Source organism: Podarcis bocagei (genome assembly GCF_964188305.1).
Source record: "Podarcis bocagei genome assembly, chromosome: 7".
Taxonomy (NCBI): Eukaryota; Metazoa; Chordata; class Lepidosauria; order Squamata; family Lacertidae; genus Podarcis; species Podarcis bocagei.
In genome coordinates, this window is record NC_138132.1 from 71001304 (window position 1) to 71024116 (window position 22813).

The 22813-nt window shown below is 47.3% G+C and overlaps 1 protein-coding gene across 5 annotated transcripts in view; it reads left to right on the top strand.

Annotated features, from left to right (window-relative positions):
- MEGF6 (multiple EGF like domains 6) overlaps positions 1-22813 on the top strand; it is a 218193-nt gene that overhangs the window by 190697 nt on the left and 4683 nt on the right. For all 5 annotated transcript variants that reach the window (XM_081201364.1, XM_081201363.1, XM_081201366.1 and 2 more), the window contains 11 exons: positions 2702-2830; positions 7084-7212; positions 9297-9425; positions 10696-10827; positions 12013-12141; positions 13466-13594; positions 15453-15581; positions 17353-17481; positions 18138-18266; positions 19673-19801; positions 20869-21000. In XM_081201364.1, the coding sequence (XP_081057490.1) occupies positions 2702-2830; positions 7084-7212; positions 9297-9425; positions 10696-10827; positions 12013-12141; positions 13466-13594; positions 15453-15581; positions 17353-17481; positions 18138-18266; positions 19673-19801; positions 20869-21000 (1425 nt within the window). The remainder of the gene's footprint in view (positions 1-2701; positions 2831-7083; positions 7213-9296; positions 9426-10695; positions 10828-12012; positions 12142-13465; positions 13595-15452; positions 15582-17352; positions 17482-18137; positions 18267-19672; positions 19802-20868; positions 21001-22813) is intronic.

Below are 22813 nucleotides of genomic sequence, written 5' to 3' on the forward strand. Positions count from 1 at the left end.
AATCAGTTCCGGAAGTCCGTTTGACTTCCGAAACACCCAGAAACCAAAACTGCGGAAGCCCCGTTCAGCTTCCAAAAATAGTTTGCAAACCGGAACAGTCACTTCCGGGTTTGCGGTACTTGGGAGCCAAAACGTTTGAGAACCAAGCTGTTCGAAAACCAAGGTACGACTGAAAGTAACAAAACTACTTAAAACAATTATACGTAAAACCACACAATAAAAAAGTACTATGGGAATGCTTACTATGTTGCTTAGATACCATGAATGTGTTAAAATGTTATAGTAATAAAATAAAGGAGCAGGAATGGAATGTTGTGGCTGAAGGGGATTTCTTATTTACCAGTCGGACTTTTTCATACGTAAAATAGCAGGAGGCATAAGTTGCATTTGTGGAATATTGATATATAACCAATGTTTTTTTTGTGGGCTGGCAAAGTTAAGAGTAACCCTGCTTGACATTTTGGGAATATGTTGTAGTTGAATAAAATTCTATGCGGGGATTGAAATATGTACAGCCAAGTGGAAATGAAGAAGTGATAAAGTGATAAAACACTAAAATATTTCAAGTATTGAAACAGAATTATGAAATGTACGTTACACTGGGTAAGGGAGGGAAGAAAAAACATAATGGAAGCGGGGTGGGAAGTCAACTTTTAGATTTGTATTAAATTAGAATTAATTTGATTTTGATCTGTAAAAATTTTTTGGAAAAGCAATACAAATCAACTGGCCAAAAAAGTAATAAAATAAAAATAGAATAAGTTAAAAGCTTATCAGAGGAGCAGTTTGAAGGAGTTGTTCACCAGCCATCCTCTTGCTCCTCCCATATAAAGAGATTAAAATTGGAACCAGCCTGAAGGAAAAGGAAAAATAACAATTGGGCATCTATAATTTGAAACAGAAGGTGCCTTCTGAACTTTAGCTGGCAGAGTATGCCACAAGGCCCCGCTCATGATACTAAAGGCTCAATTTCTTCCTGCTGTTGTCAAACGAGCCTCCCAAATTTGAGGAACGCTCCTTTTTTATTATTGTTTGGAAACCCAACTATCGATCTGATTGGCTAGACATTTTCAATCAATATATCCCCTCCACAGACACCTCTGGGATGATGATGGCATTAAAACCTCCTGTTCTTCTTCAATAAGAGAGAAAAAGGGAGACCAGATCGTGTGAAAGATACCTTTTTTGGAGATGGCCTTGATTAGTTGCCGATGGTCTGTGCAATGCTCCAGAATCAGCCTTTCTCAACCTTGGCCTACCACTCCCATCATCCCTGACCACTGGTCCTGTGAGCTAGGGATCACGTAGGCCAAAAACACCTGGGACCCAAGGTTGAGAAAGGCTGCTCCAGATCTTATTAACCCAAGCCTCTATTGGTATACTACAGGTTTCCTTCCCTTGGTGGGCAAAGTCTAGCTGCTATGGACAGGAAGGAAATTAATTCTTTAGATTTTTTAAGGGTAGAGTTTAGGGGAAAGCTCCTGAAGGAGATCCCAGTGATTGGGGATATGGTAAAGGGACCCCTGACCATTGGGTCCAGTCATGGGGTTGTGGCGCTCATCTTGCTTTATTGGCCGAGGGAGCCGGCGTACAGCTTCCAGGTCATGTGGCCAGCATGACTAAGCTGCTTCTGGTGAACCAGAGCAGTGCACGGAAACGCCGTCTACCGTCCCGCCGGAGCGGTACCTATTTATCTACTTGCACTTTGACGTGCTTTCGAACTGCTAGGTTGGCAGGAGCAGGGACCGAGCAACAGGAGCTCACCCCGTTGCAGGGATTCGAACTGCCAACCTTCTGATTGGCAAGTCCTAGGCTCTGTGGTTTAACCCACAGTGCCACATGGGTCCCTTGGGGATAAGGTACCCTGGACCTAAGTTGCTCAGAGCTTTGCAGATTAACGCAAGAACCTTGAATCTGGCTTGGTAGTAGATGGGCAACCAGAACAGATGCTTTAAGGATGGAGGCACCTGTTGTTAGCCACACACACCCCTATAACCTGACGCTCCCATCCATTGGCACCCCATCTGGAGAACTCTCTGGGGCAATAATTTAAGCCGGGGATGGGGAACCTTTTCCAGCATGGCAGCTGCATTCCCTCACGGGGTGGATAATAATAATAATAATAATAATAATAATAATAATAATAATAATAATAATAATAATAATAATAATAATAATAATTATTTATTATTTATACCCCGCCCATCTGGCTGGGTTTCCCCAGCCACTCTGGGCGGCTTCCAAAAGAATATTAAAATACAATGATACATCAAACATTAAAAGCTTCCCTAAACAGGGCTGCCTTCAGATGTCTTCTAAAAGTCTGGTAGTTGTTGTTCTCTTTGACATCTGGTGGGAGGGCGTTCCACAGGGAGGGTGCCACTACCGAGAAGGCCCTCTGCCTGGTTCCCTGTGGATTTATGGGTGCACAGAATCAGAAGCGATGTGATGCAAACTCTTCAGCCATCCCTAGTCTGACCAGAGAATGTAGCTACAGTAAGCCTCCTTGCATATAGAAAATAGATCTCTAAGGGAGGTTGAGCTACATAACCTTGATATGCTGCTTTTCTACTGACATGGATATTTATCACGTGTTTTGCATTGGAGGGGGGAGGCATTCAACTCACGTTCCCACCCTGCACATCTGCGTTTTGACGGGTAGTCTGTGGAAGGCTTATCTGAAAAGGTCTCTTTCCCTTAGAGTGCACCCAAGGAAAATATGGGGTCAATTGCCAGGAGAGCTGCGATTGCCTGAACGAGGGCTTGTGTGACCGGCAGGCTGGGCGCTGCCTTTGCCGCAGTGGCTGGACAGGAGAGAAGTGCCAAATCCGTAAGTAAGAATATTTTGTGGGGGGGGTTTTATATTAAAACTTATGAACATCCTTACAATTGCTTATTTGCTGTTAAACCACTTCACCAAAAATAGTTATGGAGGCAGCCCTGTATGCATGAATGTGGGCAGAGGAGGGCAAGCAGGACGACACAAGGGTCTGGGAACCAAACCTTATGAGGAATGGAAGAGGAAGATGGGGGTGTTGCCTTTAGCAAGGCAAAGAGACAGAGAGGATAGGACAGCCAAGATAGAGCTTGTTTTCTGCTGCTGCTCCAGTATCGGGAGGACCTGAACCAACCGATTCAAATTAGAAGAAACAAGATTCCAAGCAAACATTAGGAAGAACTTTCCGACGCTAAGATCTGTTCAATAGTGGAATGGGCTCCCTCAGAAGGTGCTGACCTCTACTTCCTTGGAGGTTGTTAAGCAGAGGTTGGATGGCCATCTGTCATGGATACTTCAGCTGTGATTGGGTTGGGCTAAATGACCATCAGATGTTCTGCAATTCCATGAAACAATTTAATCGGCATATTCACCACAGCACACCAGCCCCGGTTTTTTTTTAAAAAAAGGTTATTTTGCCATCATTCTGCAGAGGTTGAATTAATGAAAAGCAATAATCAAATGATGTTAAAAGGCCTCAAATCAATAAAAGTGTTGTTTCAGTCCACTTATTTATCGAAGGTTGCTTTACTGCTCATTTCAAAGGGTGCAATGTGGATTTTAAACTCGGTTTATTACATATTGCTAGGTTTGTTGTGTCACTACTTTGCACCATGCCTATTTTAAAAGCAGGTATAAAATAATTCGTGACAGCAGTCACGAAATTAAAAGACGCCTGCTTCTTGGGAGAAAAGCAATGACAAACCTAGACAGCATCTTAAAAAGGAGAGACATCACCTTGCCAACAAAGGTCCGTATAGTTAAAGCTATGGTTTTCCCAGTAGTGATGTATGGAAGTGAGAGTTAGACCATCAAGAAGGCTGATCGCCGAAGAATTGATGCTTTTGAATTATGGTGCTGGAGGAGACCCTTGAGAGTCCCATGGACTGCAAGAAGATCAAACCTATCCATTCTTAAGGAAATCAGCCCTGAGTGCTCACCGGAAGGACAGATCCTGAAGCTGAAGCTCCAATACTTTGGCCACCTTATGAGAAGTGAAGACTCCCTGGAAAAGACCCTGATGTTGGGAAAGATGGAGGGCACAAGGAGAAGGGGACGACAGAGGATGAGATGGTTGGGCAGTGTTCTCGAAGCTACCAGCATGAGTCTGACCAAACTGCGGGAGGCAGTGGAAGACAGGAGTGCCTGGCGTGCTCTGGTCCATGGGGTCACGAAGAGTTGGACACGACTAAACAACTAAACAACAACAACAATAACAAGATAAAACAATTTACTACACTGATCAAAACAATCAAATTTCAAATGTAGACTGTGATTTTTTAAAAATATATATATTCATGTAAAATGCTTGAAAGGCTTTTTCTGAACGCAGACTGGGGTTCCTCTTCACATCCATTTGGAATTTCCTGGTGCAAATTGCAACTGGCATTGCCCGAATCTGGTTTCAATTACGCACCCGCCTCCCCCGGCCGCTGCGAAAGCAACCGGGAACAAGGCTGTGGAAGGTGCCATTCCAAACGGCCAGCTCGGCGCCGTTCCCTAGCCGGCCTACCTTGCATTTTACCCTTTCTGTGTTTGCCTTGGACCGTGGCCATTTTCGCCTTCTGTCTGAGGCGAGAGCCAGCTCAGGAGGTTTGAGTGGAGTTGGCGTGCCCTCGGGGCAACCTCACGTGTGTTGTAAGGCGAGCCGCCCGCCTCGGGTTACCGGCTGCCCTGCTCGGGAACTGGCAAGCACCGGGAGCGCAGCCAAGCTCCTGAGCCAGTGCCCCAGTGTTGATTTTGCTGCGTTTCAGTTCCGTGATGGAGACGTTAGGACGGCTTCCAAGCCACTCTGTGCCCAGGGCAAGGAAACTGTCCTTTCGCCTGGCAAATGTTTGCTGCTTGAAATGGTGAATACCAGAATATATTTTGATTCCTTCACCCCCTCTTGTCTTCCTTTCGTTCATATAATTTCCAAAGCATGACACTAAGGGGTGGGGCAATTCAGGTCTGAGGTCCAACTGTGGCCCTCTGGATCTCTCTGCCTGGCCCTTGAGACTCTCCCCAGGCACATTCCTCACTGGCCCAGCTTTGCATGTTCTCTGAATGTTTCTGCCTGGCTGGAATGGGTCCTTGAACTCTTATACAGTGGTACCTCGGGTTAAGTACTTAATTCGTTCTGGAGGTCTGTTCTTGACCTGAAACTGTTCTTAACCTGAAGCACCACTTTAGCTAATGGGGCCTCCCGCTGCCACCGCGTTATTTCTGTTCTCATCCTGAAGCAAAGTTCTTAACCCGAGGTACTATTTCTGGGTTAGCGGAGTCTGTAACCTGAAGCATCTGTAACCAGAAGAGTCTGTAACCCGAGGTACCACTGTAATGCCTCTTTGCTTGTCTGGAAGGGGAGAAAGAGATGGGGCTGTGAATGTGTGTAGAAACCTGCCTGCTTTACAAAAGTAAAATTTACATCCGTTGCTCCACCCACTTTTGCCATTGGTCCCGCCCATGGCTAGCATGTGGTCCCTCATAGGTTGCCCAGAAAGGAACATGGCCTATGGCCTGAAATAATAATAATAATAATAATAATAATAATAATAATAATAATAATAATAATAATAATAATAATAATAATAATTTATTATTTATACCCCACCCACCTGGCTGGGCTTCTCCAGCCACTCTGGGCAGCTTTCAACAAAATATTAAAATACAGTAATGCATCAAACATTAAAAGCTTCCCTAAACAGGGCTGCCTTCAGATGTCTTCTAAAAGTCCGGTAGTTGTTGAAAAAAGGTTTTGCCATTCAGTTCAATTTGTCATTTGTTCCGGGGGGAGGGGGGACATGCTTCCTTTTTGGGAGCTCAAGCGGGAAAGGGGGTTATAAAACCTTAGAATTGTTGAGTTGGAAGGGTCCCCAAGGGCCATCTAGTCCAACCCGCTGAACTGGAGACTATCACTTACTTATGGCCAGCAAGCCCATGCGGCTGACATGAGATACTTCTCTTTCCCCTATTTGGGAGCTTTGGAGCAGAATGTTCTCTGCAAAAGAATTCCGCTGGGAATCTTGGCAGCCAGAGGGGGGCGCTGACTTGGGCAGAAAGTGAAGAAGCTGCAGAAATCAGAAATCAAAACACTCCCCCCCCCCCTTCTTATCCGGGTGTGAAAAGCTCTCCCCAAACAGTGCCAAATAAGATTGGAAGTGTTATTTCTGGCTTGAGCCAGCAGCGCTCGGATGCCAGGGCAATATCACCATGATCCAGGGTATTTGGCAAGATCGGCTCCAGTAGTTGGAATTTGCTGTTTTATCTGTCGTCGGAAGTTTAACGCAGAACTTTAAAGAAGAGGGTTCTTTTTTAAAAACACGCACACACATAAACACACACACACACACAGAGCTCTTGAGGGGCGCAGGCAGGGAGAAATTGGAAACTGAAATTTGAAGTTAGGAGTTGCACAATCACAGCAGCAGCTGCCGCGACGAAAAGTTGCAGCGTAGCAAGTGTGGCTCCTGTTTCGGCTTCCATGCCAGCCAACGTTGCTCTTCAAGGATGCTGTAAGCCAGGGGTAGCCCAAGTGGTGCCCTGAGGATAGTGTTGGCCGGTGGCTCCCATCAGCCCCAACCAGCATGCCCAATGGTCAAGGAAGATGGAAGTGGGAGTCCTGCAGCATCTGGAGCTCACCACATTGGCTACCCCTATTGTGAGAGATGGGAACCCATAGCTCTCCCTTCACCTTGGACCATTGACTATGCTGGCTGGGGCTGATGGTAGCTGAGCAGCCAATGTTGGAGTGCCCAGGGTTCCCGCTCCTGATCTGACCTGTAAAGCCACATTGTGGTGTGCACCCAGTCAGTACCTAAGTTTGAGAAGCCGATAACCTTTGGAACAGCTCTGATAAGCTGTCAATCACACCTCTGGACTCATCCGCTGCATTTCGTACTTGCCAGATTGCCCTTGAGGTCCCTTCGAAACTCTACAATTCTACAATTCTACGTTACGAATTGGGGGGGGGGAGGAGGGATGGTTTAACAGCTTCTTGAAAGTGGGGGGCTGCTTGCTGCACCCGGTTAACCTGAGTCTTTTGATCAGATTCTAGACCAGAATGCATTCATGAATGAAGCTCCCCAGCCGTTTCTTCTCTTTTGCAGCTTGCCCCGAGGGCACCTACGGGGAACAGTGCAAGCAGCGGTGCGACTGCGAGCATGGGGTCTCTTGCCACCACATCACAGGGGCCTGCGATTGCCCGCCAGGGTGGAGAGGACATCACTGTGATAAAGGTGAGGGAGCTGCCAGCTATTCTGGTGGCCAGGTAGGCGAGCCCGTATGCAGGCGGCTGAGCACGTAAACGAGGAGGTTGTGCTCTGTTGCTGCCTGGTGAGTGACCATTTGCTCAAACTGGAGAGATGGGCTGGAGTCAGCGATATTATAGGGCCAGCCAGAACTCTTGTTTCCCCTTGTATCTGCAGCCCTTCACTGCTCCCACTGGCTGGAGGTTGTATTGCAGGGTAGGTGCAATAACACCTCCAGCCTCTGGGGGCACTGCTGTGCTGCAGAGAGTTGATGATGAAGAAGAGTTTGGATTTGATATCCCACTTTATCACTACCCTAAGGAGTCTCAAAGCGGCTAACATTCTCCTTTCCCTTCCTCCCCCACAACAAACACCCTGTGAGGTGAGTGGGGCTGAGAGACTTCAGAGAAGTGTGACTAGCCCAAGGTCACCCAGCAGCTGCATGTGGAGGAGCAGGGAAGCGAACCCGGTTCACCAGATTACGAGTCCACCGCTCTTAACCACTACACCACACTGGCTCTCCAGTAGGCTACTCCACAAGAGTAGGCTAGTGGATGCCTCCTTTGGCAAACTGCTCTGGAGGCACAGTGCATAAGGCCTCTTGATCCCCTGTTGTGGCAAGGAACCTCCAGCCCACAGACCTAATGCGGCCCTCCAGCCCTCGCCTTCCGGCCTACAAAGCTGTTTGGGGCCAAGCCACCCTGATTGCCTAACATCATATAGGACATTAAGTTTTGAGAATGTGGCTGGGATGAAGGGGGGGGGCTTGCAGGCACCACTGATGGCCAGCGCCTACAACAGTCTTGCACACAACCACAGCCACAGCATTTTGCAAGCTCCAGCATCCAGCACTGTGCCTGCACGGGTTCAAATTCAAGCCATGCACCTGATAATCAGTTAATTGACACATGGCTGGCCCCTCTGTTTCCCCACTTACCTGCCATCAATCTACTCCCCGTTTCTTCCTCCTTCCAGTACAACTGACTAACCTGCTGCTGTGGTATTTCTGAATCCTGGTTAGGATGCGAGGATTGAATGGCACCATCATAAAATGTTTCAATGGGGGGGGGTAATATGATGTGGGAGAACAGCCAGGTTTAAGGGGGTATGGGCTTTGCATGGAAAGACGTTGGCTTGCTAACATCTTTTCATTTAGGAGACCACCCAGTTGGGAAAACAGGCATGTTCTGGAAAACAAGCTGATTCCACAGAAAACTGAAGCCCCCCCCCCCCCCCGAGGCTCCAACAATAACCCCTCTCTCTCAACCCTCTGCTGCTCTGCTCAGTTTCCTTCTTGGATGGCATGAAAAAGGGTGGCTCAGTTTCCACCACCCCTGGCATGGAGCCTACTGCTTTGGGTCCCCCCAGCTGCTGGGAACCACAAATGGGGAGAGCAGCTGTTGCACTCAAGGCCCTGCTTGGGGGCTTCCCCCAGGGGGACGTCTGGTTGGCCACCCGTGAGGGAAGGATACCAGACTAGATGGGCTTGTGGCTTGATCTGGCAGCCTGGCGCTTCTCCTGCTTCTGTGGAATACCAGGCGATGGCCACCAACTTCGATGGCTTTAAAAGAAGGCTGGAGAAGTTCGTGGAGCTGCTAGCCACAACGGCTCTGCTCCACCGTCGCTGCCATGCTTCCGAACACCAATTGCTGGCGTCACAAGTAGAGAGGCTGCTGTTGCTCTCAGGTCCTGCTTTTGAGCTTCCCAGAGGCATCTTGGTTGGCCGCTCTGAGAACAAGGTGCTGGTCCAGAGTGGTCTTTCATTTAATCAAACCACTGGACTGTTATATTTTTATTCTTTGTGTTCTCTTTGGAGGGTTAGATGGTTTCAGGGAGGATGAGGCTATCCATGGCTGCTTGCCACGATGATGGAGTCCTGTTGCCAGTGTTCGTTGGAGGTGGTATAGCTCTGGATACCACAAAGGAGGAGAGTCGCTGTTGCCCACAGGTCCAGCTTGTGGGCTTTCCCATAGTGAGCATCTGGTTGGCCACTGTCAGAACTGGACTCGATGGGCCCTTTGGCCTGATCCGACAGGGCTTTGTCTTAACGTTCTTATCTGTCCCCATCACAGCCTGCCTGCCTGGGTCATTTGGAAAGGACTGTGCTGCCAGCTGCGACTGCCCTCCAGGAACGCCTTGCAACCATATCACGGGCGAGTGCAGCTGCCCCCCAGGAGTTACGGGCCACGGATGCGAGCAATGTATGTTCCCCAGTGGGGCTTTCAGCTTGGGCCAGAGTGGAGGTGTCCATTCAGCTTTGGATAATATATTTCAGGCACGTCCAACTCCCAAGAGACTGTGATCTACTCCCAGTATAAAAAAACTGGCAGTGATCTACCCATTGTCACTGGAGGGAGGAGTGTGCATGGGGTGGGTGGATTGCCCAGAGTTCTTCAGCTTTTATTTGTTAACTTTCGGTAAACCTCATTTAATCCTACGATCGATAAGGGTCCCATGATCTACCAGGATCAGCCGGGGCTCTACCAGTAGATCACAATCTACTGGTTGCACATGCCTGATATATATAAATGGAGTAAATAAAACGGGTGCTCAGCCAAATCCCAGATCGCATCCTGGCAGGTGCCTCATGCTCTTGTAATCCAAACACAGCGGAGGGAGAGCCAAGTGGGAAATGGGATCAGCATCCTCTGTCCAAAGAGGATTAGATTAATAAAGCCTTGAGTGGAAGCCAAGGCTTGGCGCAGAGCGCTGTGGCTCGCCGCCATGATTCGTGCACTTGTGTGTTTCGAGGCTCTCCTTCCATGCTTTGAAGGGTTCCTGCCAACTGACCGGGAAAATAAACCCTGCCTGGCTGCTCCTGCGCCAGTTTGAGCTGTTTGATTAGGAGAAACTGCAGGCTGACTTTTCACAGGATGACAAGCATTCTCTCTTTCTAAGAGAAGATGCCAACTGAACAGGGTGTGGAGGACCCTGACCTGGCTTGCTCCTCAGCCTTTGATATCAACATGTTCTGCAGAAAAGTGGAGCTGGTCACATCACAGAGATGAGACCATCAAATGCCCCAAAAGGCTCAGGCAGAGGAGCAGGTGAAAGGAGTTTGCAGAGCTCGCCTGGGTTGAGGGCAGACTGATCTGGGCCTAAGCCAGGGTGGAGAAATTATTTTCAGTCTGAGGGTCACATTTCCTCATAGGGAACCTTCGGAATAGTGGTGGTGGTGGGGACACGTGTGTGGAGGGCAGAGCCAGAGGCATTAAAAGCAAAAGTTCACAAATCCTTCTGTGAAAGTTGCGATTCCGTGCCTTCGCATGTCTAAAAATAAGATACGGCATCTGCTCAGCTTTCAATTCTGTTACGGAAAAACAGAAAACAGGGAGTCAGCCACCTCATGGAAAACCTTGCTATGGAATCTCTGCACCACCTACTTGTTGGGCTCCGAAAGAGATCTGGACCCAACCTTCACCATCCCAGCTCATTGTCCCCCTTTCTTCCTTCATGCCCCCTGCCCTTCAGCCTGTCTCCCTGGGACCTTCGGAATGAACTGCGCTCGGATTTGCCAGTGTCCCGGAGTGAACCATGACTGCCACCCAGTGACGGGAGACTGCATCTGCGCACCCGGTTACCACGGCAGCAATTGCCGACAAAGTGAGTTTGCTCTGAATTATTTGCCACGGGATTTGCTTGCATAGCAGGGAATGGGAGATAACATTGTTTGGTCTGCGGTTTTAAGTGAGCTGATGGAATTCGCACCATCCGGGTGACTTCATATAGATTAGAATGTTACTGCCTTTTGGATTTTGGACGTCTCCACATTCTGCGAGGTAGGATGTATTGCGTTTGTATCTCGCCTCTGCCCCAAGGAGCCCAAGGTGGTATATACATGGTTCTTTCTTTCCCCATTTAATCTTCATAACACCCCTGTGAGGCAGACTAGGCTGAGAGAGATTGACTAGCTCAGTCAGCCAGCGAGCTTTATGGCTGAGCAAGGGATTTGAACTCGGGACTCCCAGGTCCTAGTCTGACACCCTAAACACTACACCACACTTGCTCTCCCGTACATGTTTACACACACACACACACACACACACACACACACACACACACACGAAGACTGTATAGGGCAGCCTTTCTCAACCTGTGGGTCCCCAGATGTTGTTGAACTACAACTCCCATCACCCTTAGCTAGCAAGGCCAGAGCTCAGGGATGATGGGAGTTGTAGTCCAATGACATCTGGGGACCCACAGGTTGAGAACCGCTGGTATAGAGGATGCAGAGGGGAGCAGGAGGACAGTTCAACTCAAAAGATTTAGGGTGATGAGTGCACAGCTGATCTCTGAGTAGCTGTTTCCACAAGAGCATAGGAACATAGGAAGCTGCCTTATACCAAGTCAGATCATTGGTCCCTCCAGCAGTGCCGGATTTAGGGTGGTGTGAGGGGGCACCAAATTGAGAGCATCCATTTTTGGGGTGCCAAATTTTGGCCCTGCACAGGGCACCATATTACGAAAGATGACCAAATTTCCACCCCTGCATCTAGCTCAGTATTATCTGTGGGTTTCAAGCAGTGTTCCCACCCACTTCCTGGAGGATGCAGGAATTGAACCTGGGGGAAATCGCTTTGCAACACAGCTGCAAGTCCTCCTGGCTAGAATCTCCAGATGCTGTCGATAGAATCGCTGCACAATGGCAAAAGCAAGTCAGTCCCCCTTCTGTGGCAATGGAATTTGGTTTGACATGAGCAAAATGTACTGCTTCGGCAGTGCAAAGCTAAAGGCTTATTTTGAATCTTTTCAACTTTTAATGGTTTGTTTGTTTGTTTGTTTACCCAGGATGCCCCTCTGGGCGTTACGGTCCAAATTGTGAGAGGCAGTGCAAGTGCAAGAACGGGGGGCAATGTGTGACCACCACGGGAACATGCCAATGCCCAGCTGGTTATATTGGTGCCGACTGCGGTACTGGTGAGTGGATTGGAACGGGTTGTATGCAATGCAGCGGCTTCTTATATATTGAGTGGCAAAAGGCTGAGCCAAAAGATCAAATATTTGAAATTTCATCATGAAATTTACACAGGCTGTGTTGTTTTTTAAGGTGATGTAACTCTGAACCGAAATATCATATATTAATTTTTTTGTCATAAAAATTACAGAAGCTGGTAAAGAGGGGAGATCTTGTTTTCTAAAGGACCAGAATATAGCACAAGTTTAGCATTCATTTATGTGTTATTTGCTTCCCCCCTAAAAAAATCCATTTGACAATAATATAGAAAGGAGTACAGTGGTACCTCGGGTTACATACGCTTCAGGTTATAGACTCCGCTAACCCAGAAATAGTACCACGGGTTAAGAACTTTGTTTCAGGAGAACAGAAATCGTGTGCCGGTGGCGCAGCAGTTGGCAGGAGGCCCCATTAGCTAAAGTGATACCTCAGGTTAAGAACAGTTTCAGGTTAAGAACAGATTTCCAGAATGAATTAAGTTCTTAACCCGACGTACCACTGTACTAAATGTGCGCTCTGTTCTGCCGTATTTCTCGAAGTGGTTTTTGCATCATGTGCAAGCTCAAATATAATACAGTGGTACCTCTGGTTGCGAATAGGATCCGTTCCAGAGGCCCATTTGCAACATGAAAGGAATGCAACGCACAGTGGCACCTGGGTTGCGATTCGCTGCTTCTGCGCATGACGTCATTTTGCGTGTCTGCGCATGTGTGAGCGGCGAAACCCGGAAGTAACCCTTTCCGGTACTTCCGGGTCGCAACCTGGAAAAACGTAACATGAAGCAAACGTAACATGAGGTATAGTAATAATAATAATAAAAATTTTATATCCCGCCCTCCCCAGCCGAAGCCGGGCTCAGAGCAGCACGTGACTATACAGTATGACTGTACAGAAGTTAACAGTTAGGGAACCGTCAAGAAAATACAATAAACCTGTCATGAGAATGCACTTTTTATTGGAGACAACCCAGTTTTTAAGTGCAGACTGAAAGCTGGTCACGTACTAAGGGTTGTTGGAATGAACCCAACCTGTGTCATTTTTTCTTTTCTTTTCTATGAAGGCCTCAGGGGTCAGCTTCTCCATTCCAGAATCTTCTCTGTATCAGAAAACATCATTGGTGGAAAATAACTTCCCCTCCCTGCCTTCCGATCTGTGAAACGGGGTTGCTGTTCCTTACCGTAGGGTTGCAGCCTTGATTATGGAGATGTGCTTTTGGGGGCAAACACTAAGACTCTGTTGTAAATGAGACCTTTCTTTGTTGCTCTTTCTCCCCCCCCCCCTCCATAGCGTGCCCAGCTGGTCGCTACGGCGTGGACTGTGCTCTAGTGTGTTCCTGTGGCAACACCGCCACCTGCCATCATGGGACAGGCCTCTGCCTTTGCCCACCAGGAAAAACTGGCCCCAACTGTGAGCACGGTAAGCATTTGCAGTGGGGCGTGGGGCGGACAGTTTTCATCCCAGGGCCACGCTACCTTCTAGGCAACGTCCTGGAGGCTGCTTGCCTATGGTGTGTGGGGCCAGATGCAAAAGTGTGGGGGTACGATGGAGAATTTTACCTTTTGTATGCTAGTTTCTATTAGAATTCCTGATCTATGATTGCAGTCATGGGATTTTTGTCTATCACATGATGGTGTATGTTTTGACTCCACAGAGTGGGAAGTGACAGAGACAAGATGTTTGTGTTACTGTGTTCCGTGAAGTGGAACTATTGTCCTTTGTTCTTTTTCTCTTTGCTGTCTGATGCTAGAGAGGGAGGGAGCCATGTTGCAGTGCTCCGTATGTCTTTATATGTAAATAAAGTAGATTAGCCAAAATGCGGAGTTACTGAGGTCTGTCATGTGCATGATGCGCAAAGTCTGCGGATCTCTAAGTGTGTCAGTGTTGGTTGGCATCGGTCACTGTGATGTTCGAGTAGAAGGAAGCTTTTGAAGCTCCCGAACAATCGACCAGGAGGGGGAGAACATGTTAGTCTCTGCCAGGGTCCTACTCGAGTGTAGGCTGAACTCCTGGCAGTTTCTACACATATTCACACAAACCTCGCTGTCCTCCACCCGGGCAAGGAAGAAGCGCCATCGGAGTTTTTTTTTGTTTTTTTGTTTGAAAAGAGTTTTGAGAGCCAGTTAGAGGACTGAAGGACCATACAGTGGTACCTCGCAAGACGAATGCCTCGCAAGACGAAAAATGCGCAAGATGAAAGAGTTTTCCGTTTTTTGAGTCGTTCCGCAAGACGAATTTCCCTATGGGCTTGCTTCGCAAGACGAAACGTCTTGCGAGTTCTTTTCCTTTTTCTTAAAGCCGCTAAGCCGTTAATAGCCGCTAAGCCGTTAATAGCCGCTAAGCCGTTAATAGCCGCTAAGCCGCTAATAGCCGTGCTTCGCAAGACAAAAAAACCGCAAGACGAAGAGACTCACGGAAGGGATTAATTTCATCTTGCGAGGCACCACTGTATTTGGTCCTAGGCCTGAACTTACCCCCACTGCCTGCCATTAATGTAAAGTGTCATTTTGTCCAATAGAGCCCGATGAGCATAATGCGATCATGGCCTTCTCTGTGACAGTCTCTAAGCTGTGAATCTCCCATCCAACAGAGGTGTTTCTGTACTGTATGTTTCATAACATATTGTACTCTCCAACATTTCTCCGATGACAATAGGGACGTCCTAAGGAAAAGAGGGACATTCTGGGATCAAATCAGAAAGTGGGACGGCTTCTGTAAATCCATGACTGTTCCTGTAAAACAGGGACACTTCAGAGGAAATAGGGATACGTCTTTACCCTGTTTTTTGACACTTGAGATGCATATTTTTAGGACCCCATCTTTCTTCTGTAATTTTAAGTTGCTTTAAACTGGTTTTTAATTTTGTGTTTTAATAGCTGTAACCCACCTTATGACCTTGGGGTACAGGATAGGTGGTGGCAGTAGTAGTAGTAGTAGTAGTAGTAATAAAAAAATTGCCCATTGAAGTTGGGGAGAGTACTGTTGCGCACTCAGTGGCATCTGATTTTAGCCACTGTAAAAGGACTGTGAACTAGAATGGACTCTTAGCCTGATCCAACCATTTGGGGAGGGCTGTCGCCCTCCATGTTCTGCCTATGGACTTCCTGGAGCCATCTGATTGGCCACTGTGGAAAGCAGGATGCTGAACTTTGTCCTTTGGCCCAGTCCCAACAGGGCTCTCTTTGTGTCCTGTCATCACGTTGCTCTGTCAACAGAAATAGGTGTCTGACCCTGGCTATCCCCAACCACCATGTCTCGCTCTCTTCTTTGCCACCAGGCTGTCCAGGGAACCGCCACGGAGCCGGCTGCAAGCAGACGTGTGCCTGCCGGAACGGGGGGATCTGCCTCGCGACCGACGGCTCCTGCCTGTGTGGGCTCGGCTGGACGGGGAAGTTTTGCGAATTGGGTAATTCTGCATGTGCGGCCCCTATTCCCTCTTGCTACAAAGGTGCAATTGATCCGTCTGCCTTCCCCCGCAACTTGGCTGCGGTCCAGGCTGCTGGAATTTCACTAGAACTGCTGTGCTAAAACAAAACAAAACCCACCTTCGTTTTCCAGCCACATTTGCAGGTCATGAACGTGGAGGTGGGGGTTTCAGATGTTTGAGAGAGTGAATTTTGATGCGGGGAAGTTAAAAACTCACTGGTCAGGTCTCCTGACAATTTAGTTTGGTTTAGGTCCTGCTTTAGGCATCTGGTTCGCTGCATTAAATGTGCCTTTGGTCCAATCCAGTAGACCAAACTGTTTTTATTTATCGTAATCTCCTTGGGTGACTTTAAAAGTACATTAGACAAATTAATGGAGGACAGGGCTACCATTGGCTACTAGTCACGATGGCTATGCTCCACCTCCAATGTCTGAGGCTACAAGATTCTCAATACAGTGGTACCTTGGGTTACATACGCTTCAGGTTACATACGCTTCAGGTTACAGACTCTGCTAACCCAGAAATAGTGCTTCAGGCTAAGAACTTTGCTTCAGGATGAGAACAGAAATTGCGCGGTGGCAGCGGGAGGCCCCATTAGCTAAAGTGGTGCTTCAGGTTAAGCACAGTTTCAGGTTAAGAATGGACCTCTGGAACGAATTAAGTACTTACCCCGAGGTACCACTGTACTGGAAGTGGGGAGAAGGCTGTTGCAGTCAGGTCTTGCTTTCAGGTTTCCCACTAGGACAGCGTATCTCAACCTGGGTCCCCAGTTGTTGGACTACGACTCCCATCATCCCTAGCTAACAGGACCAGCGCAGCCTGTAGTCCAACAACAGCTAGGGACCCAAGTTTGAATAATAATAATAATTTTATTATTTATACCCCACCCATCTGGCTGGGTATAAAGCACTACTTTAGGGTATTGACTTGGCCACTGTGAGAACAAGATGCTGGACTAGATGGGCCTTTGATCTGATCTAGCAGGTGTTCTTCTTACGTTCAAAAGGAAACAGTACCAGGTTATGGCCACCTGCCTTGAATGGGCTTTAAACGAGAGTTGGGCAAATTCACTGAGGATATGGCTCTTGGGGGCTAAGTAGCCACAATGACTACGTTCCACCTTCACTGCTGGAGGTAGTATGTCCCTGAATGCCAGTTGCTTGAGATCACAAATGGGGAAAGAGATGTTGCACTCAGGACTTGCTAGTGGGGTTCGGGTTGGACACTGTGAGAACAAGATGCTGCACTAAGATGGGTGGTGGCGGGTCTGATCCAGCAGAGCTGCTCTTTTAAAAGAATGCTTTGTAACAATTCCGAAAGGGTATTCTAGAGAGAATCCATTCCAGTCTGCCTTGCATGCAGAAGGTCTAGGAGTTGCCAGGCATCTTGGAAAGCTGCTGCCAGTCAGTGTAGACAGTACTAGGCTAGATGGCTTCAAAGTCTGCATCAGCCAGCTTCCTTTTTTATGAGAGTAAAGGGGGGGGGGGGTAAGAAAGCACATGGCTGTTTTTCTCCTACCATTAGATATGTATGATGTCAGCCACAGATGTTCTCCAATTGGCACACTGTTTTCTTAATTGAGGTCTTGCGTAATTTCCCCCGAGGAAAAAAATGTTTATGTTTGAAACAAGGCAGGATCTCTGGGAACCAGTTTGATAATAAATCTCCCTGATTTTGGCCTGCTTGAGCTTGAGCGAGACCACCTCTTTATGAGCAGTGTGATAAACTGAGACGTGGTCTTCCCCCGCAGGATGTCCGCCAGGGAGATACGGAGCCAACTGTCAGCTGAGCTGCACCTGCCAAAATGACATGACCTGCGACCCCGTGTCGGGAGCCTGCCGCTGCGGGAAAGGGCACTATGGAGACCTTTGCCAACACAGTAAGTGTGTTCACTCCTGTTGCTCCGGAAATTTATTGCAGGTTTGGTAATGATCCGACCAGGTGGGTCTAAGCCAAGCCTAAGGCTTGGTATCAGAGCTGCTCTTGTCTCCAGAAACAGGGTGTGGCCGTAGCCTCTCCCCCTGAAGTTTCAGCCAAGTCAGAAAAGCTAGTTGTGATCTCAAACCACACTACGGGAGAAATTTCAACTTGAACTTAGAAGTACTGGGGAGAAAGGGGTTGGTGATGCTGCCCTGGAAAATATTTGTAGATATCAATGCCCTATGAAGTCCATCAGAGCAATGTTGCATCATCACATAGGGGTTTTGAGGAGGAGGAATCCCACCCTTAAATTTCACCCACTCCCTTAAAAATCACCTTGTATAGGACCTCAGTTTTACTGCCCAAAACTGTGGTGGCAAAATGGTGGCATTTGGGAGCTGGGGCAACAAAAAAACCCCACCCTTGTTTATTTTGATAACGGCAGGCTGAGCATGTGAAACTAAATGATGGACCTGAATGATGGTGAGTTGGTGAAGGGCAATACAATAAATCTAAATCAAGCCAAATGGAATCCCCCGTCCCCAAATATCTCTTGGTCCTCTTTTCATGTGGATGTTTTCAATTAGTTTCCCAATGGCTTTTCATTTCCCTTAGCCTGCCCAGCTGGTTTTCATGGAGTTGGTTGCCAGGAGCTGTGCGACTGTCAGAACGGAGCCACGTGTGACCCGACGACAGGGGAATGTGTGTGTCCCCCGGGTTTCTTTGGCAACCAGTGTCAGAAAGGTATGGAACTTTCCGGAAAGGAAAAGTAGCTGCAGAAAGCAGGATTGAGTTCCTCTTGTGTCAGCTGATGTTGAGGGGGAATTGCGGACCTGTTTGGGCAGCGTCTCTGCCCGCCTGCATGGGGCAACGTTGGGGAAAACCTACCTGCCAAAGTTGGGCTGTGGGAGAGAGAAATATCTGGCCCACTTGGCCAAAAAGCTTCTCAGCCCCTGCTATATATACTATTGAGGATAGTGGGCCATTCCACCCAGGTCTGAGCCATTTCATCTGTTTTTTTAACTGTCAATGGGGGTGGTACTCTCGTTTTAATTTCCTTGGTTTGAAGGAATGCTCTGGTTGAAACGATATCTTTCTCTTGCCCTATGGCTGTAACAGTGATGTGGCAGAGATTTGGTTTGGTCCACACTTTAGCACACTGCCTGAAGCAGTATTCAAATTGAAACTTGGGCTGTCCTTCAAAATTTGCAAGCCTCTGAATTTTGTGGTGCTCTTCGTCAACTAAGCAAGGTGTACAAAACTCTGCATTAGGAGAAAGTGTGTAAAGAAATGCGTGCATTAGTGAAAATGACATTGTATTAGGGGAAGCTGCTTGCAAAGATGTGTATGTTTGGGGAAATGTACGCTGAAATGTGGATTAATTTTTGTGAGATTACATCAGAGCCAGTAAAGTAAATAAATACATATACCCATAACACCATAACATTAGAACAAATTGAAAGCAGCACAAGGTTGAACAGTATAATTAAAATTACTATTCAGAAACATTATGAAGGAAACCCATTTTCCCAAGAACCTATTAGGTTGGTTTATGTATATTAAGATAATTTGATTACTATAGACCATTTTTTTTCGAACCATTCACATTTAGTAGGAGATACATACACCCCCTGCCCCAATTTTTAGCTATGATAATCTTTACAGCAGTTAAATGATTGATTACTTATATCTTGCCTTGGTCATCTTCCGGGATAACATTCTTCAGATAGCATAGCAGCAGTAATTTACATTCCAAGGGCATATAATATCCTTACATGTCAGAAACATGGGCCTGTACAGATTTCCAAATAGTTTGCATTTGAAAGCAACTCCAAAAAATGCGTATGTAGTCTCCTCTATTTAAAACATCCTCGGGGCGGGGGGGGGGGGGAGAGCAGACTGTAAAGCAGGAATTTCTTTAAAAATAATTAATTGCAAACTGCTGCAGAAATATGGAGAACTGAGCTTAATACTGAAAATATTAGAAACTGCGGAAAAAATACTAAAATGTTGAATGTAAGAGTTTATTTAATTTTGTTTTTGAAAATTCAATAAAAAGCATTTTTTTTAAAAAAAGAAACTGGGGAAAAAATGAAACAGACCAATTTGCCTAGCCTTAGTAACAATGGATATCTCTTTTGTGGCCACAGTGTGCGATGTGGGGACGTACGGAGACAAGTGTCAACATCAGTGTGACTGTGAGGGGAACGCTCCGTGTGAGGCGACCAGCGGCCGCTGCCTCTGTCCTCCTGGGAAAACAGGTGCCAAGTGTGACGTGGGTGAGTGCGTGTATCATCTTTACAAAGAAACAAGTCACACCTTGTCGAGGGCAGGAGTGGGCTGGCTTCCATATGGCTGGGCCAGCAATGCAAATAGGTCCTTTTCAGTTGCAGCAAGTCAGAAACTCTGAGCTGTCTGTTAGTCCTTCACACCTGAACACTTCGCTGCCTGCAGGTACACAGGTGCACTAGGCGATCCGATACCTGCTGGCCTCTAGGAGCTTTTTGTACATGGAAATGTACCTGAAAATTGCCCCTGCAGCCCTGAAGTTATATTAATCAGCAGCTTACAGGAGTAACAGACTGTTTTGGCTGTTGCAGCAGTGCTCACTTTTTTGCACTAGGAAGAATGTGAAGGTGGGCAACTTAGGAAGTCACCTGAGTATTGGGTCTATCTAGCTCAGTAAGTCTGCACTGATTGGCAGTGGCATCCCAAAATTTCAGGCAGGAGTTTTCCCTGCATCTACCTGGAGCCACCAGGGATTGAACATGGGACCTTTTCTGCATGCAAAGCAGATGCTCTACCACAGAGCTATGGCCCTTCCCCTTTCGGTTGCTTTAAAGAAATTTCGTGTTCATCATCCCAAGTTTAGTCTGTGTATCAGCTGGGATCATGGAAAAGATCATCTGGTCCAACCCCTTGCAAATGCAGCACGATGCAGCTGTCCCATAAGGGAACTGAACCTGCAACCTTGGTGTTACCAGTATCATGCTCTAACCAACTGAGCTATCCAGGATTCCCCGCCACACCCAAGGTTAACAATCAGGTCCTGCCCCCTTAAGTGTCTTGCTGTAGACTGATGGAAACCTGCCAATCTTATGCTAAGGGGGTGGGAGCCAGCTTTGCAAGTGGGTCAAACCCAAGGGGGTCCTGGGGTCCTCACCTCTGCCATACAGGGCAGACCCTTTTGCTATGGGATTACCTCCTCTGCTAAGTCAAGGCCTCCCAGTTTCAGGACATTTTTATGTTTTAAATGTGTGCGGCAGAATCTACGCTCCCCCCGGGGTGAGATCCCTTCCTAGCATTGCACCGTCTGTGATTTGACTTGTTCCTCTTGCTAACCCAGATTGCCCACTGAAGAAATTCGGCCCCGATTGTGCTCTGGCGTGCGAGTGCTCCATGTCCAATGCTTACTGCAATGCCCAAAATGGCCGCTGTGTTTGCCTCAACGGTTACATAGGGGCAATGTGTCAAGAAGGTAAGAAATCCTGGATTTCTTTGAGTTTATCTATGTGCAGCAGCCTGCTTTGGCCTCCATCATTCCACTGTTCAGCTGCTAGTAGGGAAATGACCTGCTTCCATAATACTGTTCCTCAACCAGGTGAGGAAATTGAGGGAGAATCTTTACAGCTGGCAATGTGGGTTTGTTTGTTTTTTACTTTCAGTGTGATGTGTGTGTGATTATATATATATATATATATATATAAGCACATGCTGGGGGGAAATGGCTGGTGTTTGTTGTAAGATACTAAAAGTATCATTGAGGTTTGGAAAGATTTAAATCTGGCAAATACAAAATGACATCTAATTATATCCAAACATAGGTGGAAATGTGTTTCTTGATCTCAGGAACCACCATGCAATATTTGGTTACAATAACTTAAGAGGTGTCCAAAATCATAGTGAACAATTAACTTTCCAAAATAAAGGGGATATATATATACAGTGGTGCCCCACAAGATGAACGCCTCGCGAGACGAAAAACTCGCAAAACAAAAAGTTTTTTCGTTTTCGGGTTGCCTCGCAAGACGAATTTCCCTATGGGCTTGCTTCGCAAAACGAAGCTTGCCCCGCAAGCTCCGGGGACAGCGGGTCTTCCCCGCTGTCCCCGGACCTCTTTTGAAGCAAGGGGCGACGGGGAGAAGCTATCTTTTCCCCGCAGCCCCAGGTCCGGGGACAGCGGGAAGCGCTTCCCGCTGTCCCCGGACCTCTTTTGAAGCAAGGGGCGGCGGGGAGAAGCTATCTTCTCCCCGCAGCCCCTTGCTTCAAAAGAGGGGACAGAGCGGCGCTTCCCCTCTGTCCCCGGACGGTCTCCATAGGAATGCATTGATTGATTTTCAATGCATTCCTATGGGAAACCGTGCTTCGCAAGACGAAAAACTCGCAAGAAGAAAAAACTTGCGGAACGAAATAATTTCGTCTTGCGAGGCACCACTGTATATATATATCACTCAAATACCCATGTTAGGTGGTCATATTCAAGGAGATCATTTCTTCACCAGCACCTGCAGAATAAAGTAGTCAAGTCCAAAAAAGGCTGCAGCACTTGTACTTTATACAAATCCATCTTGTGTATACATACAGAGAGACTGAGAAAATTTTGTGTAGGTATCTCTCTCTATATATAATAATTGTATTGGTCTGTCGTTACACTGTAATGGTTGTCTGAGCACCTAGGGAGTGCAAAACACACATGCTGAGCTGAGTTTTGAAAGCCAGCCCCTGTAGGAATCCACCTCAGACCCCAAATGGGAGAGGGAAGTGCTGCCATGAAATGCTAAGAGGCTTGCCCTCCCTCAATTTCCCTCTTGCTCACATACTGGAAAAGGCCAGTGTGGTGTAGTGGTTAAGAGTGATGGACTCGTAATCTGGTAAACCGGGTTCTTGTCTCTGCTCCTCCACACGCAGCTGCTGGGTGACCTTGGGCTAGTCACACTTCTCTGAAGTCTCTCAGCCTCACTCACCTCACAGAGTGTTTGTTGTGGGGGGAGGAAGAGAAAGGAGAATGTTAGCTGCTTTGAGACTTCTTCGGGTAGTGATAAAGTGGGATACCAAATCCTAACTCTTCTTCTTCTTGGTACCAGAGATAGAAAGAAAAATTGGTGGGTTTTGTGTGTGAGAGAGAAAGAAGAACTTTTTTTTTCAGGGAGATAGATCTGTGTGAAAATAAGAAAAAAATTTTGGGAGGGCACACCAAATGTTGTCATCGTTCAGGGTGCCATATCACCAAAGTCCCTCCCTCCCATTGTTCTTTTCATGGAAAGCTATGGGAGGGAAACTGAGGCAGGGAG